Below are 20,976 nucleotides of genomic sequence, written 5' to 3' on the forward strand. Positions count from 1 at the left end.
GTATAATAATTAATCTTGTAATTAATAAGTAAATTTTTTAAATTTTGATTATGAAATTATTTAAAAAATTTATATTTGAAAATAAAAAATTTTGTAATTTGCGTAACAATAAGAAATTTGTTGTTGTTTGCTTTTTTGTTTACTAATTTTTTCTTTTTCTTTTTAAATATTTTCAATTTTAAAATTAATGTATCTATTGAAAATCGTTGAATTCTTGCGAAGAATTTTGACAAAAAATTTGAGAATAATTGAATTCCTTCAAAGAATTTTTATTATTTAGGAAAATAATTGAATTCTCGCGAAGAATTTTTAAAAACATTTTTAAAATTCGAATTAAATTCTTTGAATTTTATTTTTAATAATCCATTATTTTTTCCTTATCTTTTTTTAATAATTTTTATTAAAAATTTTGATTTTTGATTTTGAATAATCGTGTTTGTTAATAATTGAAATTGAACATTTATTTACTGAATTTTATTAAAATTTTAGAATTGTTTTCTTAAAAATTTTTAAAAAATTTAATTTTTTATAATTGTTTTGAACTGCGTCTCTTGTAGAACATTGCCAACAATAATTCCCCAATAAATGCAAAAGTCGATACAACAAATCCAAATATAAGTAATCCAAAAATTACAAATCCACTCGTAACCTTCTCATCGTTTCCCTTTTTCTCATGTAATTGACGACTTTTATTCTGTAGTGAGAATTCTCTCGCCATTTGACTTCTGATTCCAGACTGAATCAATAATTGAAATATTTTCTGAAATTTCTCAACGTACGGCGATCCAGGCTCAAGAAGAAATGCATTAGCATTTGTATTCAAATACTCCGGTACAATTTTAATCAATGAATAACCATTTTCATCCAAAAGATTATTCACAAGCCAATCAGCTATTGATTTCTTCACAAAACAAATTCTATCCTTTGTTTGAATCAAACTTCTTAAACATAAATCCCCGACAATTATTGTATAATTTTTTCTTTTCCACATTCGCAATATATTTTCCTCTCCCGATGCTTTCAAGATTAATGGGAAATTTGTTTCTCCAGCTAAATCAAAATTCAATTCACTCAATACACGTAAGCTGTTGATTTGTACTTCATTTTTGCTGTGAATAAGATAAATTTCTGTTAAAGCCGTAAAAATGTTGGTGGAATAAAAAATGTAGATTATCAATAAGAGTCCAAAGAGTATTCGTTCCCTTAGTTTCCGCGGCTGTTCGGCTACTGTTACTCCGAAAATTATTTGAACAGTCATTGTGAAATTCCAAATTTCTTTATCAAATTGCAAAAGATTTTTTATCATCCAACTAAATAGGATAATGATAATTATTTACTTGTTTACTACAAATCGGTAGTTTTAATACGAGTGTATAATTCATGAAAGAAGATTCTACTCTCTCTCTCTCTCTCTCTCTCTCTCTCTCTCTCTCTCTCTCTCTCTCTCTCTCTCTCTCTCTCTCTCTCTCTCTCTCTCTCTCTCTCTCTCTCTCTCTCTCTCTCTCTCTCTCTCTCTCTCTCTCTCTCTCTCTCTCTCTCTCTCTCTCTCTCTCTCTCTCTCTCTCTCTCTCTCTCTCTCTCTCTCTCTCTCTCTCTCATCGAATCGGTTTAATTCTTTTTGGAAAAACTTCCTGAATAATAAAGGAAAAACTTTCTCGCGAGAAGTTTTCATAATGTGAAATTTCGTCGCATACTTTTTCTCGTTGAAAATTGAAATTCCTGTTATTGTAAATAACAACTTTCAAAATTAATAATTAATAAACAATTTGTTTTTTTGGACTTTACTTTGGCCTGTGGGCTTCGGTAAGGTATATTGTGCAAGCCTAAAAAAAATCGGTTCATTTCATTAATATTTGACTGAGAAATGACGATATATTTATCAAAAGGTAATTAATTTTTCAGAAAAAAATTTTTTAGTTTTTATTTTTTAGTATTAATAACTTGCATTCTAGAAAAAAATTGTAAATAGAAAAAAGATGTATTTTTTTCTCCTCTACAACGTCATAATTTTTAAATATTTTTTTTTTTGAGTTTTAAATTTTCATGACATAACTGACGAGGGGACTATCTTCTGCGTGAGTTCGAGCGAAGAGCCGGTTCTTCGATCCAGCTCCTCAATTATGCACCAAATGCTTTCCCAGAGCTTCAAAATATGTATATATGTATATTTATAAAATTTTACTCTGACGATAGTTATAGAGCCATATCATTCTTAGAATAAATATCATTAATTATTATTATTATTATTATTATTATTATTATTATTATTATTATTATATTACTGCAGGGTTGCCACAAAAATTTAACTTTGTTTTCGATAACAATTAAAGATAACCTATTAACTTCTTCGAAATTTATTTTTAAATCAATTTTTATTAGAAAATTCTACGCGAATTCAATAATTACTTAAATAGAAAAATAAATAATTTATTTAATAATTGAATATGTTTCTTAAAATTCAATTTTTACAAAAAATTTTATTAGCAACTTTTGAAAATATTTAAATTTTACTGGAATTAATTATATTAAAGAATTTTATAACAATTTTTGAAAATAATTGAAAAATTTTTTGAAGAATTTTATTAAAATTTTTTTAAATTTTAATTAAATTCAATCATTTTTAATTATAATTGTTATTTCTGAGAAGAATTTAAATAATAATTTATAAAAATAAATTGAATTCCTGCGAAGAATTTTATTAAATGTTTTTTAAAGAATTGAAATTTTGCCAAAGAACTTCGCTACATATTTATAAAGATAATTTAATTTAAAATTCCAAAATTGAATTTTAAAAAATAATTTTATTAAAATTGTTGTCGCCGTAAGAAACAACTAATATTATTATTTTTGGTGAGTTGGTTACTCAACTGAGAGCCAACTCTACTTTATTTATTTAACAAGTAAAAGTACAAAAACTTGGAGATAATCAATCCTTCCAATTCTTCACTGAGCCTTATTGGAAGACAAACGTGCTATCACTTTGAGTAGCGACTAATTAATCTGACCACACCTGCTTATGCTTTAGTTTTAAAGGACTGTGAACTCGTCCCCACTCTTTACAATACACACTCATACTTCATACTGTCGACAAAATTCCTTAAAATAATTGATTTTATAAGGAAAATTTTTTTGTTTATCATGATAATTGAATTCTTTTGCAGAAAAACTTAAAAAAATTTTTTTAAATAATTGATTTCCTGCGACCAATTAAAAGTTATTTATGAAAATAATTGAATTATTGAAACGAATTTTATTATTTTATCAAATAATTGAATGTTTTTTAAAATTTAATTTTTATACTAAGAATTTATGAAAATAATTGAATTCATGGGAAGAATTACTTTTCAAAAGAATTGAATTTTTTGTGATGAATTTTGATATTTATCAAAGTAATTGAATTTTGGAAAAGAATTTATATTAAAATTCCTTAAAATAATTTATTTTATAGGGAAAATTTTGTTTGTTTATCAAGATATTTGAATTCTTTTGCAGAAAAACTTAAAAAAAATTTTGAAAATAATTGATTTCCTGCGACGAATTAAAAGTTATTTATGAAAATAATTGAATTATTGTAACGAATTTTATTATTTCATTGAATAATTGAATGTTTCTTAAAATTGAATTCTTTCGTCAACGTTTAATAAAATTTTTAAGAATAATTGCATTTTTCAAAGAATTTTTTAAAAATTATATTAAAAATTTGTTAAATTCTGCGATGAAAAAAATTTTAACGAATTTAATTTTGTTATTTATGAAAATAATTGATTGTTTTCGTAGAATTGTATCAAAAATTTTTTTCAATAATTAAATTTTTTTTGATAAATTTTACAAAAATAGTAAATATTGAATTGCGAAGAACTTTTTTTGAAAATAATTGAAATTTTGCAAAGAATTTTATTTAAATTTTTTAAAGTAATTGAATTTTTGGGGAAAAATTTTGCTATTTATAAAGATAAATGATTGAATTCTTGACGAAATATTCGTTAAAATTTAAAAAAATAGTTGAATTTCTTGTAAGCTCGAAGTTTATTACTTTTGAAAATAATTGAATTCTTGTGATAAATATTATTTAGAAAAATAATTGAATTTTGCAAAGAATTTTATTAAAATTCCTAAAAATAATAATTAAATTTCTGTGAAGAATTTTGTTATTTATCAAGATAATTGCGTTCAAATTTGTAGAAAAAAAAATTTTGAAGGTCTTTTATTAGAATTTATGGTAGTTTCATAGTTTATGAGACAAACAAAAAAGACACTAAAAATATTCAGAATGTTCTTATGAATTCTATAGAAGCTTAATTTTCAGCTTAATTTTCAGCTTTTTCAGAAGCTTAATAATTAATAATAATAATTTTTAATTATTATTTATATTTATATTATTAACAATTCTCATTTTAAATTTTATAATTTAAAATGAGAATTGTAAAATTTAAAATGATCCTCATTTAAAATTTTATGATTAAAAATGAGAATTATTTATTATTTTTTCTTTATTGATATTATTTTTTCAGTTAATTACTGGTAAGTATTGTAACTATTTTTTTTGTTGCTATTATCATTAAAAGTATGAAATGTTGAGTCACTGTTTGGCTGAATGCTTGTCAATCACCGTGAAGAAGAGAGCCATTATTCTATTCTGCAAATGGCAATTATTTAGTGTATACGTACATTTATGATGTGCTGTAAGTTTTAATTTTAAATTACTCTTTAGAATTTTTATAAAAAAAATTTATAATTCAGAAAATATTATTTGGTGAGAGAAATAATAATACCAAATTAATTTGATGAGAGAGAGAAATAATAATTTTTCCCCTAGCACAATATTTTCTGAACATTTTAGAAAGATGTTTAATAAAGAAAGTTATTAGAAATTATGTTCAATAATGAAAGATGTTATAACGTTTCAATGCAAAGTTCTTGAATTGCTGTATTTAGGAAAATCGTGTTACTGTATCGTCGTTGCGCAGATAACGAATTTGAGTGTTCTGCGCATACTGACACATGGGTCGGAATGCGCAGTGTACTTAAATTCGTCTACTGCGCAAAATGAGAAACGCCCATACTATTAGATTACTCGCACAACATACAAGAGTTGCAGTCCAGAGAATGCGCATAAAATGAGTTAGAAAAATACTTTCTAATTCTTAATAAACAATTTTATTTTCCAACTGTTTAACAAGTGATTGCTAAATTAAATAATGAAATATTTCAGAAGAAAGTGAGCCACTTTGATTCTTTGACTATTAACTCTTTAATTCGTTGTTGATATCATCAGAGCTAAATAAGAGTTGTTTAATAGATCTTAAAAGAATGTCTTCATTAGTGGAATATTTCAAATAAATTCATGGAATGCTCAACAAATAATTACTAGATTATAAATTTTTAAATATTCTCACCCAACAAGCACTTCTTAGTGATATATTTAACAATTTCACAGCAGATATATCGCAAGGAATTTTACTCCTCAGCATAATAAGTAACAAAATTTTTCTTATTCCAGATGGTTTTTCATACCACAAAGAATTGTATCTGTAAATTAATCAAACTTTTATGGTGAGAACCTAAAAAATTTATGTTTAAAAATATTTTTTTAACACCTATAAAATATTAAAATACTGATTGCAACTTATTATTTATCATTTTCTTCAAAGAGTATAATTAATTAGAAAAAAAATAATTAGTGTAAGAATAGACCAAACAGGACTATTATTACCAACACCAGGTCACTATAAATTCTGTATACCACATAAGGTTCAAAAATTTTTTCAACATATCTTCTTTACAGTCAAGTCCCTGATTTATTTAAAAAAAAAATATTACACAGTATCTGTAAGACCAGTACTATAGTCCCTTATTCTTTGCGTAAAAAGTGTGTTAAAAAATAGATGAGCCACAGAATTCCCAACAAACGCACAATATTTTACAGTTACTATGAAATTATTCGAATGTGCAACAATCTGTAAAGAATAAAGATGGGAATTGATAATTTTGAATTCAGTAAGAAGCTAAGTTTCTAAAAAATAATTTAATTTGCAAAAGTCTAGAAAACTAATGAACTAATAATATTTTTCCCTAGATACAGAATAATAATGTTAGACATAGAACTTAACAATACTCACCTGAATCAAAGAAGCAGAAATAAAAATGCCATTTAAAGTCACTAAGAACATAAAGCAAGGCAAGTAGAGAGCTTTAATACTGCCACAAAATCTAATTAGAAATTCAATTTCAAAAATGAATCATTTTTTAAAAAATATTTCAATAATCTTATTTTGAAATCAAATTTTTAAACATACAAAGAACATACTCAATTATGCTCGATTATGTTCCGAAACGCAATAAATCAGCGCTTTCAAATTATCCCTTTCGGTGTCGTTGCAATTAATTTTTTGCACATGTAAACTGAAACACAATTCAAAATAATCTTTTTAATAAAAAAATAAACAAAATAATTACACAAGCACAGAAAAAAATAAAAATGGTCTTTTTATTAAACAGATTATGTTTTGCAACACAATCTGTTATTTAATTTTTTTTACATTAAACTTTGTATTTGTACATTTAAGTTAGAAAAAACAGAGGGTGATAGAGCCTTGTTCAATAAACAGACCACTTTTATTTTTTTATGTGACAATTGTCATAAAAATGAACAATTTTTATAACGAATTATAATCTAAAATTTACCCAATTTTTTTAAATAATCCACATGCATGCTCAATGGATACAGCCAAAATGGATTCGAAAACAATAAAAATAACCGTTTCCAAAAGTGTATTAAATGAAAAATGTATCCAATAAAAATATTTTTCCGAATAATTGAAAAAATAATAAACATGACATGGCAGTTCACTTGATTTCGATTCATTGAGAGGTAAAATATTGAGAAATTGTGTTGTTGATGACATTAATATATAAGTTATTAATGAGCCAATTATGCATCCTAGAATATTCGAAATTTTTTAAAAAATAATTTTTTTCTTCTTTTTTTTCATATAAATAAATCTTTGACCTGTAAAGAAAATTGTAAAACGTCGTCCATGATTGGCGTGTTTAGAAATAATTAATTTCTCCTGATCGGAGGACAAACATTCCCAATCAAATTTGATTTCTTGATAAAGTTTCATCAACTAGAAATGGAATAATTATATTTTTGCACTACTTTTTTAATTTGGAAATTTTTCCATAAAATAAATAACTGTAAAAAGAATAATTAACCTCCTCTTGCTTAAATAGAAAAATAATGCTAAAACTAAGTGAAGTGATTCCTGAAAAAATTGTTGGAATACACTCCGTTAATTTATTCATATTTCCGCATGCTTTAAGAAAACCATTTGCCTAGAAAATAATTTTTTTTTTTGATATTCAGAAAATGAAGCATTAAAGTGGTGAACAATTTTTTAGAATTTGAAAATGGAAAAAAATTACCGTTGGAATAAAGAAGATGAATAGATGTAGAATTATAAAGCACTGAATAGAAAGATTTCGCTTTTGATTATGAAAAGGCCATTGGCCAATGCAAGATAGGAAGAATTTATTAACATAAAAATAATGATTGTCAAAGGTGTTCGACATTATTTTCAAAACTTGATCGGATAAAACTCAACTACTTCTTTACTGACAAGAGGTGAAAATCTGACTCGTGATAAAATCAATGTTCAACGTAATTATTTATTAAATTTTCACCCTTTTAGAAAAGAACAAAGTATTCTGTGAAATTACAAGAATTAATTTCAAATCTTCTTTTAACAGAATAAACTATAGTTATATAATTATATCTCTAACATGATAGCACTTTTTCGTCATTATCTTCATAAATAATTCTTGTTCAACATTCACGCTACGATTTTCCACCCTTCTAACATACAGTCTTCGCAGGAAAATTTTCCGTCAGTCCTCTCTCAATCTTCAAGCAAAGAGGAACTATAAGATTCACTATTATTTCTAAAACGAAAAGCTAAAACTTTCTAGCAATAAAACTAGCAATTCAAATATTCTTTTATTTCAATAAATCTATTTGCTTTTTTGCAATCACTTAATAGTATCGCATTGCAACGAATTGATACCAAAAATATGGATTAAATAAAAAATTAATCATTTTTGTCATCAATTTGATCCTACTTTAGTATAAATTTGACGCTATCAAGAAAATTGTGATTGGAATCTGTAGAAAAAATCTTATAGACAAACTTAAAAAAATTACTAAATTTATTTTTCATAAAAATATTTTCTTCAGGTAGTGGTTGATAGTAGCAAAGTAAAATACGAGAAGGAAGCCTGAAGAGTCTGAAATAATATAAAATAATTAAAATCTTCAAATCTTTATTAAGATTCTCCAAGAAAAATTCTTACCGCTGTTGCAGTTCTATATGATAAATCCAACATTTTTCCCGCTGTCATTTTGCAGGGAATTCTGCATCTCATCATAATAAATAAGAAATTTTTTCTTACACTCAATTGCAGCTCATCCCAAGAAATATTGTATCTAGTTCGTTATTCAAGAAAAAATTAATATTTCAGTAATAATTGAGAAACGATTGTCATTAAATGTTTTAAAAGATATTACATAGTATCTGTTATTTCAGTACTGTGGTCCATTAATCTTTGCGAAAAAACATTGTGAACCAAAAGATTCGTTGAGGAAGCGATAAGAAATATTCCGAACTTGAAGGCTATTTCAAAGTCATCAAGATGTGTAACAACCTAAAAATTTAAAAATAAAAACTAAAAAATTAAAACTGAAATTTAAATAAAATTTTTAATTGATTAAAATTTTATTAGCATCTATTTCAAATTATATTGAAGAAGTTTTTATTTGTCTAGAGAAAATAAATTCTTAAAGAATTTGTTAGAAGCAAACTTTTCATTCGCACCTCAATCAGGCAAAGAGAAAAGAACATACAGTTCAAAGATACTATAAAGAAAAGACAAGGACTAAAAATCGATTCAACGATGTTGTAGTATCTAGTAAAGCATAAAAATTTGCAACTTGGAACAATTTTTATATTAATTATCCTAAAATCAATTTTCATAAATATACAAACTCAATAGCTCGATTATGTTGCCTGACGCAAAAATGAACCGTTTTCAAATTTTCCATTTCCATCTCATTAACTTTAATCATTCTCAAATGAAAACTAAAACAAAAAGAATCTTTCCTGCAATTTTCAATTTTTATAATATTAAAGAGTGAGAATTAGAATGTCTTTTCGGACTTGAAAAATATAATTGAAAATCAATGTTACATGTAATTAATAAAATGATTCAGAAAAGTTTCTGAATTGAGTAATATATTTAAAAAAAATACGCCATACACTTAATTACCTAACTAATTTAAATAATCCACATGCATGTTCGATGCTAGTAGCCAAAACAGATTCAAAAGTAATCAAAATAATAATCATCCAAAATATGTTAAATGTAACATAAAGTACAACCCAATAGAAATGATCTTCAGAATAGTCAACAAAGTAATACACTGGAAATGGTAAATCCCTTGGTCTTGATTCATTTAGAGGAACAATAATATTAAGAATTTGTGGAATTATCGGCGGCATTACATAACCAATCAAACATCCAATTAAACTTCCTAGAAAATAAATTTTTTCTTTTTATTCAATTTTTTTTTGTCAATCTTGTGGCAACCGTGTTAAGATTTAATTAAAAATATAGAGATTATAAAAAAGGGCTCAAAAATTATCTATTCAAAAAATTACTATTTTTCTAAATTAGTAAATTATTATTGTAATTTTTCGGGTTAGAAAGTAGAAGAAGAAAATAAAAAAGTGACCTATACAGATAATAGTAACAAGCCTCCCATAATTGGCATGGGTGGAAATTATTTTCTTCTCCTGAACAGATGACCAAAATTTCCAAATAGATTCCAGTTCAATGAACAATTCTTTAATCTATACAAAAAGAATATATAGTATTTTGAAAACAGTCGGTATTTTATAATTTAGTTTTTAATTGCTCAGTTCTTAATTATCATCTTAAGAACTAATAGGAGTATAAAAAAAATGTCCAGAAGTAAATTCACCTTTTTCTCTTTAAAAAAGAAAACAACAATTATACATAAAACAGTGACTGCTGAAAAATTTATTGCAATACACTCGATCAATTTTTCCATATCACCCCATACTACAAAGCAACCTGCCGTCTAAAGGGAAAGTTATTATTTTATTTAACAATTATAATTTATAAATGATAATCATAATAATCAAATTTTTTTAAACGATTAAATTATTTTCAAAAAATATTCAAAATTCAATTTTTAATATCTAGTATTTTCATAAAATTTCACAAAAGAATTCAATTATTTAAAAAAAAAATATGAAAAAATTCAGTTATTTTCATAAATAATAAAATTTCCACAGGAATTCAATTAATTTAGAATACAATTTTCAAAAAATCAATTATTTAACAATATTTTTATACAATTCTTTACAATAATTCAATTACTTTCACTAATAATAGCATTTATCATGGAAATTCAATTTTTTTTTAAAACAATTTTCATAAAATTCTAAGCAAGAATTCAATTATTTTCATAATTAATAAAACTCATCGAAGAATTTCAATTATTTTTAATAATATTTTAAATTAATTAATTGAAAAATTCAATTATTTTCACAAATAAAGACTTTCATAAGAATTCAATTATTTAAAATAAAATTTTCATAATCTTTATTATATTTCGAATAAAATTAATTTTTTAAATCAATGTTTATAAAATTCTTATGAAGAAATCAATCATTTTCAAAAATAATAAAATTTTTTACAGAAATTAAATTCTTTTTAAATATTTTAATAAAATTTTTCTCAATAATTCAATTATTTTCATAAATAATAAAATTCTTCTGAGGAATTTAATTATTTAAAAAATTTTTTTTTAAATTCTTTGAAACCATTCAATTATTTTCATAAATAATAAAATTCATCGCAGGATTTCATTTATTTTTAATACTATTTTACAGGAATTATTAAACAAAATTGTAATTATTCTTAAAAATTTAATTTCAATTTCTCGAAAAAATCAATTATTTAAAAAAATGCTTTTTTTAATATTCTTTGGAAGAATTCAATTATTTACAAAAATATTAGAATTAATCACAGGAATTCAATTATTATTAAATATTTTAATATAATTGTTCGAAAGAAACCAATTATTATTTCAAATACAATTTTAATTAAATTTTTTTAAAATAATTCAATTATTCTTTTTTTTAGCTTTTAATAAAATTCTTCCTAAGGATTCAATTATTTAGGGGAGAGGGCCCCAAGGTGGTCAGGGCCCTAAGGTGGTCACCCTAAGAAAATTTTTGTATATTAGTTAGTATCTTCAAATGTTTTTTGTTATTGTTATTATTTGAGAAGACAAAGATTTTAGTAAAGTTTTGAGGTAAATAGTCGTATGAGTCTCTTTGTAACGTGAACGTCGTAAAATTTCTGTTTTTAAATGATCGAGAAATTTTTTTCTCAGGGTGTTAAAATCATCGAAATTAACCATTTTAAATTAGTAAAAATCGTTAAAATTATCTGTATATATCGTACAATAATATTCTAAATGAATATAATTAATATTGTGCTTTAAAAAATTTTTTCATTAACGTTTAAAAAATTCTGTCTTGGCCCTAAGGTGGACACTTTTTTGGCCACAAGGTGGTCACTTTTGATTTTTTATGAAAATATGTTTATACGCCATATTTATCAACATTTATCACTGTGAATGTGAATTTTATCAATTTTTAAGTTTTATGATGAATAATAATAAAATAGAATTATTTTCAAAATTTTACCTGTCTAATACATACACAAAAAGTATCATTTTTGACGAAAGGACAAAGTGCAAAAAAAAATATGCAATATGTTTCTGTGATCCTGAAAAACAATTAATATTAAATAAACAACCTAATAATACGTTTTTACATTTTTTTAATACTTTTTTAGTGAATTTTTGTATGGTGACCACCTTGGGGCCACTTTTTTAAAAGTCGAATTTTCAACTTTTTTTAAAAAGTGCCATAACTTTTTTTTTATTAATGAAATAAAAAAAACTTTATGATAGAAAGTTAGGTAATAAGATAAAGTTTCAAACGCCGTATTATTGACCTTTATATATAATTCCATTTGAAATCTACAGTCGTTCAAAAGATGGGTGACCACCTTAGGGCCCTCTCCCCTACATAAATAATTCTTCAAAAAATTCAATTATGTCGAAAAATAAAAAATTATTCCTGAAGATTCAATTATTTTGAGGAATTTTAATAACTTTCTTTGCGAAATTCAATTATTTTCATAAATAACAATATTCATCAAAAGAATTCAATTAATTTGTAAAAATAATAAATTTTCATAATATTTACTATATTTCCAAAAAAATCAATTTTTTTAAACAATGTTTAAAATTTTCATAAAAAATTCAATTATTTTCAAAAATCAAAAAAAAATTTTACAGAAATTCAATCATTTTTAAATATTTTAATAAAATTTTTCGCAACAATAAAATTATTTTCATAAATACTAAAATTCTTCTCAGGAATTCAATTATTTTTGAAAATTTTTTAAAAACTCTTTGAAACTATTCAATTATTTTTATAAATAATAAAATTATTCGCTGGATTTCAATTATTTTTAATACATTTTTACAGAAATTGCTAAAAAAATGTAATTATTCTTAAAAATTTAATTTCAATTCCTCGAAAAAATCATTTATTTAAAAAATGTTTTTTTTTAATTCTTTGGAAGAATTCAATTATTCACAAAAATATTAGAATTAATCACAGTAATTCAATTATTTTTAAATATTTTAATATAATTGTTCGAAAGAAACCAATTATTTTAAATATAATTTTATTTAAATTTTTTTGAAATAATTAAGTTATTCTTTTAGCTTTTAATAAAATTCTTCCCAAGAATTTAATTATTTACATAAATAATTCTTCGAAAAAATTGAATTATTAAAGGTAAATAACGAAATTATTCCCGAAAATTCAATTATTTTGAGGCATTTTAATAAAATTCTTTGCAAAATTCAATTATTTTCATAAATTTAATAAAAAGCCATATACAGACATTCAATTATTTTACAAAGTTTTAATAGAACTCTTTGTAAAATTTAATTATTTTTAAAAAATTTTTGCAATTCAATCATTTTCAATATCTACAATTTTCATAAACATTTCAAACAGAATTTAATTATTTAAAAAAATGTTTGTAAAAATCCTTGTAAGAATTCCATTCTTGTCATAAATAATAAAAATTTTCCCAGAATTCAATTATTTAAATTAGAATCTGCATAAAAATAATTTAAAAGAAATCAATTATTCAAAAATTTTTATAAAATTCTTCTTAAGAATTAGAAACTATTTTTATATAAATATTTAAATTATTTCATGAATCAAAAAATTCGTTGCAGGAATTCAATTTATTAGCAGAATAAGAAAGATGTAAACATTTTTAATGCAAATTAGGGAAAAAGTCTGGAAAATAAAAAATATGGAATTGAATTCTTGTCATTTTGGGAAGTATCTAAAATGAGATTTTTTGGTCGGTAAGGTGGTAATTTTTTGATATAGCTACTTTTTTACTCCTTTTCTTTTAGTTTGAAAGATACTTTTTTAAAATTAATTATCGAGTGCGAAGTCTGTAAAAAGATTCTAATGGTTTATTTGAATTCAAAAAGATAAAATTGAAAACGAAGGCATTAGTTTTTAAAAATTTACCAAAGTAAATCTATTTCATTTTCTAACTATGTATATTAGTTGCGTATAAAAAAAAATTACCAAAGTTATAATAAACATTGACATATTTAAAATTATGAACCACTGAATGCAAAGATTTCGTTTTTGATTGTGAAAAGGCCATTGGCCGAGGCATGTCAATAAAAATTTAATCAAATAAAAATAACGATTGTCAAACAGTTTAGTCATTTCTGTCAAAAAGGTAACTGCAGACTGATATTTTTTTTTCCTTGAACACAATAAGTAACTGAATTACAACTTTCGACTAGAAATATATTGTTAATTTTCTTAAAATTACTTGGAAAGAAACTTTCAAAGAAGTTTGCAGTTTTCAATTATTGTCTTTATAAATATTTCTGCACTGCCTTCGGGCCTCTAGTTTTTATCTATAGGCATTGACCTTAACAGAGGAGTAATCTATCAGTTTTGTCTCTAATCATAAAAGTTATAAGTATCCAACCATCATTAAGACTATTTTGATCCTTTTTAAATATTTTTAATATTTTTCCTGTATACAAACATAGACGGAAATGCAATGTGTTTCATTGACAAGCTCCTCGGCATGAACTGAATTGAATTTATTTTGTTTCAAAACACCGGAGGCTATCGTCAACAGTCCTGATTCATAAACGCCAATCCATATACATAGTGACATTACAAGCAAGCAAAACATTAATTGATTAAAATGTTGAATACTTTAATTAAAACAAAATGTCGTATGACAATTTTTTATTAATAAACAAAAAAATATCTAGTTAAATATTAACAAATTTAATAATTAATTTTCTCTCTGGATACTGATTTCAAAAAAAATTTCAACAACTTTAATAATAAATTTAATAATAAACTTTTTTAATAATACAATTGACAATAGAATACTGTCGAACTATTTTTTTGTAATTCGAAAATCGATTTTTTATTACCAAAATAATTATTTAGAGAATAGTAAAAGGAATTAAATTCACATATTAATTGAAGAGATCTGCTACAAATTTAAACTGTTGCAACTATCATTTAATGAAATTTTCTTGATGGGCATTATAATTGAATAAAGCGTGTAAAATTCACTTCTAACCCACTATACACGATAATTTGGAAATTTCATATTCAGAATGTTAAAAAATTTCCGCATCATTAAACTTTTCGGGAGTTGGTGTAAAATTTCGAACTTTAATTTTCTAAAAGTCATATATTTGATTAAAAATATTGTTATTAATTCATTTTCTAAAATTCACTATAGCAACAACTTTACTCCTTTACTACCTTTTTTTAAATAAAATTAGTAATTTCAAAAATAATACAATTTGAACTTCTATTTTTATTGTTGACATTTTAATTATTATTTTTATAATTATTTATTAACTATTGTTATTATGTACCTATTAATAATAATTTTATTCACGTGTATTTTCAAAAATTTCGTGAATTTAATAATGCTGGAAAAAAGGTAAAATGGAAGTGAATCGGCATCTTTAATCGCACTTAATTATTGGATTTCCCGAGTTTCTTGAAGTCAATTCTAATTAAAGGCGATGGAAGAAAAACATTCAGCCAATGTTGCTCGTGCAATTTGCTTAAAAATTTAATTGGCAAAGTGTTTACTTCCTAAATGAATCCGCGCATTCTGAGTATGTGTAACTTTAAAATATAAATACTACAGGAACTTTACTACGAAACTATCCTTCATGATGAATGTCAACATGATTCTTTTAACGAAACAGCCAACGCGAATGGAAAAATTAAAAAATAATTTCTAATTCGTTTATGATTAAATTAATTAGAACAGTTACTTTAAAATAATAATAATATTAATAATAATAATAATAAATATTAACAAGAGTGACAATAAAAATAGTAATAATAATAATAGTTCTGATATAAAAAAAACCAATTTATGTTATTTGTCTAGAATAGAGGAAGTGAGAAAGAAATTTTCACTAGATATTATTAAATTGAGACAGAAAGAAAACGAAGGACCTGCTCTTAATGCGGGTATTAATGAACTGAGAACAAACATCGAGCGGACGTGGGTTATATAGTGCCGAGGGAGGGGGCAACCGCCAATCACCGCGCGCGAGTCTCCCCTCCACTCGCTACTGCCGATATAAAAGTACCGATTCCGCTTTCACGCGATCAGTTCCAGTCGAACGCTGATGAATAACGGATGAAAAAATATCTAACCAAATTTTTACTTTTTAATAACAGGATTTTTAGATAAGGTACCATCTTGCTTATATGAAAAAATTAAATATAAAACTAAATCTACATGTCGCTTCACGCAGTTAATAAATAAAATTTAATTAAATTAAGGGAACCCGGACTCCATCCAGCGAACAAATTCTCAGCAAATAAAAATCATATCATTACATGGCTGCAACGAAAAATTGTTGTTGCTGCTTTTATTAATATAAAATTTAATGATATTCTACTTTGTGTATCTAAATAATTATCAAGAAGATAGAAGCTAGCTGAACTTGACAAAATTTGTCTAAAAATAATAATAATTAGCATACTAAAAAAGAAATTAATAAAAGCTTTTAATAACAGTTTTACTACTATTAATACTTGATTTTCAATCAATGAATATCGTTGTAATGTACGATTTAAATTTATTATTAAATAATTCCTTTGTTATATTGGTCGCATTCAAACGCTGTAAATGACTAATCAGTAATCAATGAATGCCTCAATTACAGAAGGCTCCGTTTAATTTCCATCCGCAGACATCATATAGATTAACAACGATTCAATGCAAGAAATCTAATCGTAAATTGATTATTAAAAAAAAATATTTTTCTTCTTTGTTAATAATTATAAGTGAATTAAAAAGATTTTCATAAATTAGAAATAAAAATTAATTTTCATTATTTATAATAAATATTCTAAGGAGTGCTAAACTGCATTTGAAGCTAGTGCAAAATAGTGAAAAGCAAATTTGCAAGAGAATAATGCTAAAAAAAACAGTGAACTCGCCAAAGTCCAATATGTCACATTGTTGCTGTCGGCAAAGAATTCTTACCTCCCGCGTAACAAGTTACCACCTAGTTCTCCTAGCTATTGGTTTTTGCAATTTATTTTTCAATTTCCGTCAAATATTCAAAGTTTCAGAAGAAAATTTCTGAGATGCTGTATATACTTTAATAAGAAACAAGTAGAAATACATTTTCTTTGTAAAAATAATGACCCTTAAGAGGAAAAATCAATTTAGATAAAACTTCTAAGTTGCTAATTAAAATTTAAATAATTTCTTCCCTTTAAAAAAAATTTTTAAAAACACTCGAATGTGGTTTCCTTCCAGAAAATATAACAAGAATTCAAAGTCTATGTGAACCTTTTTTTTTTTTAAAAGAAAATATTGATTTTTAAGGGACTTTGGCAATGCATTCTACTGATATGACGCGAATGATACAGGAAATATGTCTATTTGGCGAAAATTGAGAGTTCTGATATGTAGGAGTCAAGTGCCGATATAGGATCAGCTGAGATGAAAGAATCGAAGCGAGAACAATGCATTTTCTGAATTTCATATCCGCGTATATACATGTATTTATAAATTTTATATATCAAAAATCCAACAAATAATGATGATGTTGCTCTCTTGAAAACTATAACGAAATAATGCATCGAAAGTGCAAAACACGTTCTCAAATATATGTTGCGCCTTTGTTTTTAACTACAATTTACAATTTCTCAGGATATAATGTACATCACGTACTTTCCTGTTCAAATACAAGTTCACAAATTCAATTTGCAGAAAAGAAGACACTACTAAACATCTGCTACCATTTTCGAAATTGTTTTTTGGAAAATCCTTTTTCTTAATTTTACTTTAATATTAATTTTTGAAAAAGTTTGTTTAATTCTGTTTTTTATTTTAATTTTTACTATTTCGTTCTGTTCGTGAGAAAAAGAAAGATTGATTCTTCTTTTCTAGACAAATAACAGAAATTGATTTATTATAATGTTGAAAATCTAATGCATTTCCATCTCTGTGGATTCAATGAAAATAATTTTTTATAATGATAATACTAATAATCTGTAATAACATTTCTTTGTTCCTCTTTTCAAAATAAAGAATAAGAATTTCTTTCTTTACCTAATTTGCATATCTACTCGTTTCATATAAGAAAAGTTCCTTTCCTAAAAATCCTGTTATTAAAAATTAAAAAGGTTAGATATTTTTTCATCCGTTACTCATCAGCGTTCGATTGGATCTGATCGCAAGAAAGCGGAATCGGTACTTTTATATCGGCAGTAGTGAGTGGAAGGGAGACTCGCGCGCGGTGATTGGCGGTTGCCCCCTCCCTCGGCACTATAAAAGCCACGTCCGCTCGATGTCCGCTCTCAGTTCCCTAATACCCGTACTAAGGAGTAGGTCTGTCTTTTTTCTTTCTCTATTTAATAACATTTAGTTGCAGTGACTAATAACATACTACATTATTATAATTGTATTCCCTTTCCTTTTATTAAAAAAACATTCTGGAAAACTGGTGTTTTTTTAGCGTTTACAGGTGGCAACAACATGACGGACGAGAATTTTAAAAACAGTTGGATTTCTGAGAAACTTGGTATTTGGCAATTTTTCGGGTCCTTGATTACGAATCTGATTATACCGATTTCTAAAAATCAAACACCCTATTGAATACGTCATTCTTAATTTTGAAATTTTGAATATTTCAAATCAGATGCATTCCATCGATCTCGAAAACCCCAGACAATGAATTCGATTAATTTTCAATATTTATGATCATCATTATCAGGTCCGCTGCTTTTATTACTTCAAGTCTGATATCTTATTCATAATTAGATTCGTAATCAGGGATCCTAAAAACCGCCTAATACCAAGTTTCTTAGAAATCCAACAGTCTGCCATCATTTTGAGTTTTAAAAATTTAACTTCAGATTCAAAATCAGAGACCCCAAAAACTCCTGAGCAATGATTTTAGGAATCCTTCTATGTTCAGACCGTCTAATGACGACCTTAATTCAAAAATTAATAATATAACTATTATCGGGAAATAAATATTATCAATATATGCGAATATATCTTGTTCGATATTTTTATATCTCAGTTTAAATCTAAATACTTCAATATGCTCTTTACCTCGTAATATCATTTTCCTCCTTCGAAGCAATTGATTCGTTACTATCCCAGTCGCGAGGCAAACTTTTACCCTTGAATATATTCATCCATCTAACTCGATATTTTCCAGTCGACGGCATCGGATGTCGTTTATTAATCAATGGAGACAACATCCACTGATCGTTTACCAATGGTAAAACAATATTTTTGTTATCTTCGTTTACTCGTAAGTTATTCGAACCAAAATTACTGCCACTCCGCTTTCCGTGAGCTGTAAATTTTTTTTTTTTTTTTTGCAAATTCGTATATCTTTGGTATTATGAAATTCATAACTGTAAATAAGCTTTACTTTATTCGATTTCATTTAGAATATAGTATCTTTTAAAAAATAAGAATGTAATAATTTATAATTTTGAAACTTTTTTTATTAAATTCTTTTAGCAAATAGAAAGTCATAAAGAACTCACCACCCCAACAAGAGTGCCCATAGCTCAAACAAGAACCTGAAACTCAAATAGAAATTAATGATTATTATTCAATTAACTTTAAAGTGAATGACTCAATGCAATTATACAAATAAAGTGTATGTTTTTATTTATAATAAAATTATAACTCTTATGGGTATTTTAATTAGAATCGATGAATAAAACTTATGACCAAATAAAAGAATGACTCCAGATGATTCAGATTCTTGAATAGAAATTACGGCCACATAATAATCTAGTTCAATAAATACATTCTCATTGGTTTCTTGTGGACAAATAGAAAATGTTGTAGATGAACGAACTCCAATGAGATTTATTCGATTCTCGAGTAATTGTTTCATAAATCCAGTTCCTTTCTCTTGGCAAACAAGAGTGTTTCCCAAAAAATTCCTCATTCGATGCTGGAAAACTTAATTTAAATCTCATAAGTTCGGAGAAAATTTTCACTGTAATTGCATCCGGACCAAAAATGTGAATAGGATGTTTTGTTGAATTTCGATTCACTAGAGTGAAAGGTGGTCTTTGAAAAATACCAATTTCCAATCGATAGTCATGAAGATTTTGCAATTTATCCGGAAATAGGGGAAACAAGTTTTGGAACATTTTTCCTTTATGCGAAACAAAAGGATTCAGATGATAAATAGTAACATTTTTCTTCAATACTTTCACGATAGTGACATCGAGAAATAGAGATTTCCACATTTTTCGCAAAAATTCCACATCCTTTCGTATTGTAACGTTCTTCTTTAATTCTTCTCTCTCCAATAAATGAAGAATTAAACATTTTGGTCGAATTTTTATTGTTGATAATTTCTTGATCAAATTCATAATTTCTTGAGTCCATTGATAATTGTTATTTATCGCTGTTTCGATAATTAGAAATAATGTCGTGGCTCGTGGATTTTTGAAGGAATTCATTTGATTGAAATACTCAATTTTTTCAGTTAAAGCAGAGGAGTTGAAATGCAAGATCGGTAGGTTTTTGGAAAATTCTCGAATTAGCAGGGAATTTTTGTGGTTCTCATTTTTCGTGATTAACATAATCTGGTGATAATTATGATCCCTTTTTATTGAGTGTATGATCTCTAGAGGCAAATTTGATTGATTTGGTTCATAAGTTTGGAGAATTTCACCAATCACGATGCTTACGAAGCAATAGTAAAAAGTAGTGTGAAATTTCATTGCGATATTTTTTTTGCCTGAAAAAAAAAAGTTTTTCGAAAGTTTTACTATCAAACAATAATGGTCACTTTATTATATGTACTTAAACAATTTCATTTCAAATAAATAGAACTTACCAAATTTTCCGCTCTTTACTTTTTCATATTCATTTATATAAGAAGTAACTTATCAAATTCTGTACAATTTCTTCCACAACTTTTCCTTATGTTTTGAATTTTTAAGTTCCACATTGTTTCTTAGCAACGAACATTTAGATTTTTATCAAAATTGCTTTTCACTTCTTCACTCAACTTTAATTTAAATCAATTCAATAAAAAAGTATGTGAACTTTTTCAAAGTAGAAAATTTTACTTAAGAGATAGTATGGTTATAGTTAATACAGGGTTGCCACAAATATTTAATTTTATTCTTCCCTGACTTTTCCCTGATTTCCAGACAAAATTTTCACTTTTTCCCTGACCATAAAGAATATTCTGATTCACTCTAA

General features: G+C 25.2%; 2 protein-coding genes across 2 annotated transcripts; both read right to left on the minus strand.

Annotated features, from left to right (window-relative positions):
- Nucleotides 1–4,533: 4,533 nt before the first annotated feature.
- LOC122498385 lies at nt 4,534–20,922 on the minus strand. The gene is made up of 9 exons (XM_043606077.1): nt 20,606–20,922; nt 19,290–20,506; nt 18,844–19,093; nt 9,435–9,586; nt 8,564–8,700; nt 8,341–8,482; nt 6,120–6,212; nt 5,821–5,957; nt 4,534–5,529 (listed from the first exon to the last, which is right to left on the minus strand). The coding sequence occupies exons 3-9, from the start codon at nt 18,854–18,856 to the stop codon at nt 5,373–5,375; spliced, it is 831 nt and encodes a 276-aa protein (XP_043462012.1). The 5' UTR covers nt 18,857–19,093; nt 19,290–20,506; nt 20,606–20,922; the 3' UTR covers nt 4,534–5,372.
- Nucleotides 6,184–8,324, minus strand: LOC122498444. The gene is made up of 5 exons (XM_043606166.1): nt 7,426–8,324; nt 7,216–7,335; nt 7,010–7,127; nt 6,685–6,940; nt 6,184–6,402 (listed from the first exon to the last, which is right to left on the minus strand). The coding sequence occupies exons 1-5, from the start codon at nt 7,570–7,572 to the stop codon at nt 6,312–6,314; spliced, it is 732 nt and encodes a 243-aa protein (XP_043462101.1). The 5' UTR covers nt 7,573–8,324; the 3' UTR covers nt 6,184–6,311.
- Nucleotides 20,923–20,976: the final 54 nt, after the last annotated feature.

This window comes from Leptopilina heterotoma, unplaced genomic scaffold, assembly GCF_015476425.1.
Source record: "Leptopilina heterotoma isolate Lh14 unplaced genomic scaffold, ASM1547642v1 Lhet_15, whole genome shotgun sequence".
Classification (NCBI taxonomy): Eukaryota; Metazoa; Arthropoda; class Insecta; order Hymenoptera; family Figitidae; genus Leptopilina; species Leptopilina heterotoma.